Source organism: Lissotriton helveticus, chromosome 8 (assembly GCF_964261635.1).
Source record: "Lissotriton helveticus chromosome 8, aLisHel1.1, whole genome shotgun sequence".
NCBI classification, from domain to species: Eukaryota; Metazoa; Chordata; class Amphibia; order Caudata; family Salamandridae; genus Lissotriton; species Lissotriton helveticus.
In genome coordinates, this window is record NC_136069.1 from 106597944 (window position 1) to 106603943 (window position 6000).

General features: G+C 41.8%; 1 protein-coding gene across 1 annotated transcript in view; it reads left to right on the forward strand.

The window, feature by feature from the left end:
- Positions 1-1856, forward strand: part of B4GALT4 (beta-1,4-galactosyltransferase 4) — a 248968-nt gene extending 247112 nt beyond the window's left edge. Inside the window, exon 7 of the mRNA XM_078656709.1 lies at positions 1109-1856. Within this exon, the coding sequence (XP_078512835.1) occupies positions 1109-1250 (142 nt within the window). The 3' untranslated portion in view covers positions 1251-1856. The remainder of the gene's footprint in view (positions 1-1108) is intronic.
- The last annotated feature ends 4144 nt before the right edge of the window (positions 1857-6000 follow it).

Here is a 6000-nt window from a genome sequence, read left to right on the forward strand (position 1 = left end):
CATGAGGTCCTCCTCTACATGGCAAGGGAGTGTATCACTGATAGACTCAGCCTGGGCGCATCAGGTTTAAGTCATGAAGTGCCCAGGATTGACTGTCAATCAGCGATGCCTCGTCACAGTGAAAGGTCAGTAACTTTCAGTGACCCCCATGCCACTCTGTGAAGAGTGAGAAAAGGTCCTCTTGCCATTGGGCAGACCCATGACAAGGTCAGCAATTGAGGAGGCGGCGGTATTATCTTGGTGTCCCCACCCAAAGTGTCTAGCACCTTTCGGTGCCTTCTGCTTCTCCTCCACCTGGAACGGCCACCTCCACCACAGCTCGACAAGTATAATTTTTAAAAATGTTTGGGTGTATGCTGTGAATGAGTGTATGTATGTGCTTGTAAATGGTGGGTTTATGTGCGTGCACTTGTGAATTGATGGGTGAGTGTGATTGTGCGCATGTGGCCCATCCCACTGCTCAGCCACATTACGGGTCACCACTGCAAACAATCTAAGTGTTAATACGTCAGTCAAAGGAAGCTGTGTTCATTACTTTAAATTCATCTCATGAACTAACTGTATATGATGAACGAGAAGAAAGCCTTGAAGAACTAGAGCATTGGAAGGGCGGTGTTGGAAAGTTAGAACTCAGTGTGGAGATCATAGGAGGAAACTAGGAGGCAGGCTATGTCTGATGAACACGAAGAAAGCTTGGAGGAGCGAGTGCATTGAAAAAGACAGGATTAGAAAGTTAGAATGATTCATTGCAGAACATGGGGAAAATGTGGATATAAATAGAAATTCATTCAAGTGATGGCTACAATTGTTTGAAGAAGTGAGTGCAAATGTGTTGGTGGCACCATGGAAAATATAGTATCTAAAATGGATTGAGGTGGGATATATTTTTCCATGAGGTGTGTTAAGTTTTTTATGTAGATGTGAAGAGATATGTCTGCCCAGTGGTGGTAATGAAAAGTGCAAACAAGGTCCAAAAATTTATATAAATGAATTAGTGAATGTCTTGGATTTTGGAATGTACGTAGAACATGGCCAGGAGTGTGCTTTACCTACATAATAATGCCATACTTTCTCGTCTGTTTTCTTTTTCTCCCTCGCTTTCCTCTAGAATGAGGCTATTGAAGAAGGTTGCCAAGGTTTGGAAGTTTGATGGACTGAACTCGTGCTCCTATAAGGTGCTAACAATCGAACACAAGCCGCTATACATCAATATCACAGCAGACATCGGGTCCTCCAAGCAGAAACATTAATGATTTCGATTACTTTGAATCCGGGAAGGAGAACGTTGTGGCGCTGTGAGTGGACACGTTGAGTGTGAATGGAGAAGATGCTGCAACATCCACTTTGGTTTTGTAAACTAAGATTTCTGCCAGGAAAAGGTCTCTTGAACACCAAGGACAGCCCAAAAACAACGAGCAACTTATTGTTTGGTGTTACTTTTAAAGATTGCTATGATGCTTCTTTTCAAGAACTGAGTTGGTGATTCTGGAGCCTTTACAGAGCAGCTTTATGAAGGATGTATGGCTGGAAGATGGAAAGGCGCCTTCCTTTTGTCCCCCTTTTAATGAACATCCTTCTGCTAGAAGGTGGACTCTGCACTATACAACATGTGCCCAGACTCTTTATTCCCCAATCTCCCCATAAACATCTCTTACTTTGTTGACAAGGTCCTCAAACCGGAAGAGACTTTCACTGACATCACAAGTGGTGAAGCTGACAATGGAAAGTAGGAAAGATAGACAATTTGACATTCTTCAATGCAGCAGAATCCTGTAGAACCCCTTTTATTTAAATTTATGCTTTTTTGACTGATCAGTACTGGTTTCATAACAACATGCAATAAAATTAAGAATCGATTGTGAGTGTATTTTTTACCACTTTGATACAAACCTGAGGTCACCTTCCCACCCCAGGGGAGACACCCGGATGAGAATGCTGAACTGGAAAACGTCTAGGGAATGCTTCCTCAAAACCATGCATAAAGGTACATGCAGGATGGTGAGTATGATCCTCAAACCATTCTTCTCTTCTAGGGTTGAATGAATTTTCCAGTGCAAAATACTGTCTTGGGCTAACAACATTCTCATTCCAGAGCAGGACAGAATGGCCAGAGGACTTTGGTGATTTGGAAATGCTCCCTCCCATTTTGACATGAATCTCATTTTGCATAATCACAATTTTTTACTTCGAAATGTATTTCTAAGAGGACATGAACACACTATACAGACAGGTTAGAAGCTGCGGTGCTGTTTCGGACAAGGGAAGGTGGTTGTGCGTTTGTTAGGTTTCTGTAATACATATTTACTTGAATTAGCTTGGGCTGCTAGGGGTAAGAGGTTCCAAATTCCTTGGCCTGTTCTTAAAAAAGGTTTAGTTCTCCCATCTTCTGTCTTAAACTCTTGCCATAATTAGTAATGCTGATACAGTGGTAACTCATACAGAAAACGTGGACCAGGTCAATCAGCTTTGCCTGTTTCCACCCATATTTTGGCTGTTTCCAGGTGCCTTACTATACATTGAACACTGGAGTTCGACCCTTTGCAAAGCCCAAGGGGTCATTTCGTAACACTCATAGTTGCCATCAGCCCTTGTCACGTATATTGGAAGCTTAATTACTCTTTCCCCGGTCAACCAGCTGGTTTGCTGATCTAGTCTAGTCACCTTTTGAATTTAGAATGTTTATCCTCTCAAACAACAATGCAGTTCTCTTGGTGGAAGGGGATGTTGGTACTTTAAATTGCCACTCTCTCCCCTTTCTACCCTCTTACTTTTGTTTGCCTGAACAAAACATTATATTTCAAAGATACTGAACTTGAACTATGTGTTTTTGGGCTGTGCCGCGAGTATGAACGCTTCTTGCCCTTCATCTCCTGAGGATTGGCAGTGACACCACTTCCACAGGTAGGCAGTTCTATCACCCAGTAGAACGTTTGGGCAACCAGGTGCTGCATCTAAATTGTTCCATTCGGTCACTACAAATGTGGCAAAGATAGGTGCTGCGAGCCTGAAAGGGGTAGCCTGCAGAATTCTATACCAGTTTCCGCCTCTTTGCTAGAAGTGAAGGGTTGTCTTCATGGTATGTATTCCCATAATCCCTTGTTACCAGCACTAGTGCTTGAGCCAATGGCTCCAGGTCAGGGAGAGGCACAAGTGCCCATCATTCTAGTAGTAATCTGATATTGTTTTTAAAATAAGCCAAACACACAGTAACCTCAATTTGTTTTCTGATGAAATTGTTACTGAACAATCATGCTAAACTGTGCTGCAACCACAGTCTTGGCGGTCAAGCTAGCAACCTATGGAGATGAGCTATGCGGTTCATAAATGGTTTTCAGATAGTCGTGCAGTAGTACCCTATAGAATACCCCGTAAAGCATTCCCTAAATAGTACATTTGTCCATGCTGGAATGTAGTATTTATTCATGTATTATTGTACAGTCTGCCACTGCTCACCAGCTAAATTATGATATTACTGATTTATTGTGGATTTGTTCTTCCTCCGTGGTTCTTGCCCCATCGCTTGCTCTCTTCAGCCTACCTAGAGGCTGCTAAACTATTTCCTTTACAAGCAAATGTAATAAGTTCCTTCACCTGCATTATTCACTCGTGCCTACCCGCCCATCCGTCTTTTCCAAAAATATGAAATGTGCAGGAAATAATCAGCTCGTGTGCTCTTCAGGTGGAGTACAGATTTCCTTATTTCTATAAATTCTGCACTCCAGAATAAAAAACAACAAAAAAATACATTTGTGAGACCTTTCTAAATCTGATCGTTTTTTCTCCTTCTCCTGTATAGTTTTGGTCAAAACAAGGTGTTTAACGTTTGAACTGACCTCTCTAGTATTTTACATAGGATCGACTTACATTTGAAGTACTGTCTTGCCTGCAAAGTTACAAAACCGTGAAACAACCATTTCCACCCTTGCTGACGAAGTCCCGTTCATTTGCCTTAAATAAGGAATGAAAGAAAGTTGTAAAGTGGCAGTGAGAATGGTAGTGAAATCTGCTTCAAAATGATGCAGTTATGTATATTATGCTTAATACATCCTCGAAAACACTTTAGACACTGTGCTGGGTTAGGACAGTTGCTGAGACCTCTTGGGGCCTACACAAAACGAGTGATCTTGAGTTGCCGGCGTGTGCCTTTGTCTTCCATAAAGTTATCACTTGTTTGATCTTCACCAAAGTCTAGGAAAATGTAGATGTATGTGCCTGCGCCTGAGCCACATCATTTTCAGTCCCCAGAAACGAGCTTGTTTACATTCAGGGTTAAGATGCAAATGCTCCTTGGATATTTTCTGTAAGGAATGGTGTTTCACACCCTGTGTACACACTTACGAAGGTTCACCACTAAGTTTGCATGTGCAAATGGGTTGCAAACAACCACCGAAAATGTCACAGACTACCCACAGTTATGACTTTGTTCAATACCTTCTCCAAGGCAACTCGACTGGCCGAGTCTGCCCACGCCAGCCTTCCTGCTCCAGCTCTAAACTTGTAACAGCTGAACATCCACTCAAGTTGCGGATGGTCTGTGGGAATAGCTTCCTTTTGTGTCCATTTGTAGTACACCGGTAGTATTGATTCTCAACATTAATGTTCTTCTTTAGTTCTAATTGCTCCTGTTTGGCTTAACATTTTTACTGCTTTTCTGTTTTAAAAAAAAACCAAACAGTTTGGATGTTTCCAAATGTGAGTAATAACTCTCCTAAAACAAGTATCACTTTTCAAGAAGAAATTTGTGTGTTGGAGTATACACTTTAAAATAATGTGCCTGAAACTTTTTAGAACACAATTTGATTGAGTTTTCAAGTTTCTTAGTGCATATGTAATACATACTTTGGCAAAGAAGGAAACAGCGTGGAAAGGGCAATCCAACATTCAAATGGCACAGCCATGTTGTAAGCATAAATATGGTTCCTGATACATAATGGCTCCAGATGATACAGCGGTCAAGGCAATTGAAGATTTTTGGATGGTTCATATAGATAAAGCGCCAAAGATTGTAAGATTCGTGTTCACATAGTTTTGCAATAAAACAAAAACTACCCCCCTGTTTGGCCACAGTCAGTCTAGGCTGTGACCGAAAAGTGGCACCATCAAGGAAAATAAGGACTCGGGGGCAAATTTACAAGCCCCTTGCGCCACTTTTGCGTCACTTTTCCCATGTTAAAAGTGACGCAAAAGTGGCGCAAGGGGCTTGTAAATCTGCCCCTGAGTGTGCTTCCTGTATGCTGGCGACGCAGTCCTTCAGGTATGGCTTCATTGCTTTCTACAGTTGCTTCACACCCATCACGAGGCTCTGAAGCTCCTCAGTGCCATAGGTAGCACGCTGCTCCCTACATTTTGGACCATGAGTGAAGGCTCCGTAGCATCAGTTGAAAGTAGTGCGTGATGGCCTCACAGAACTTGACATAATTGACTCACTATTTCTAATTAACATGTACATCTTTAAAAAAAAAACACTAGGCCACTGGAGGCAGGATCCTTGGCCTTTTCTTATTTTGACGTGCTTTCTTATGTGGTAGAGATTAATATGTTTTGCCTATGGTGTACCATGTTGTTCAACCTTAGCAAGTTGTCTGACTGAAGGATCAGACATCACCTTTCATCAGTAAAATGATGACATGAGCATCTTCATTGTAATGTCTTATGCAACATTTATGATCTCGAGCTGTTTCCAAAAATTGGGTTTTGCAGCCCGAGTCTTTTCTGGATTTACATACTGTGTATTATTCTGCCATCTAGTGGTGGTAAGGTCTGAACAAATATACTGGTCCGTAATTGTCTGTTCAAGGCATGTGTGGCTGTAGATAAACATGCTTTGCATAACTCCGCCATCTAGTGTTGGGCTTGAATGATTGCAAGTTGGTTTTCTTCAAAGAATTCTCCCTTTGGTAACATTAAGCATGGGCATCAACTCCATTGTTTCTTTATGCAGATGGGTTTTTATTTATTTATTTGTGTTTTATAGAGTTCGAACTTGACCCGTTAGGGTAT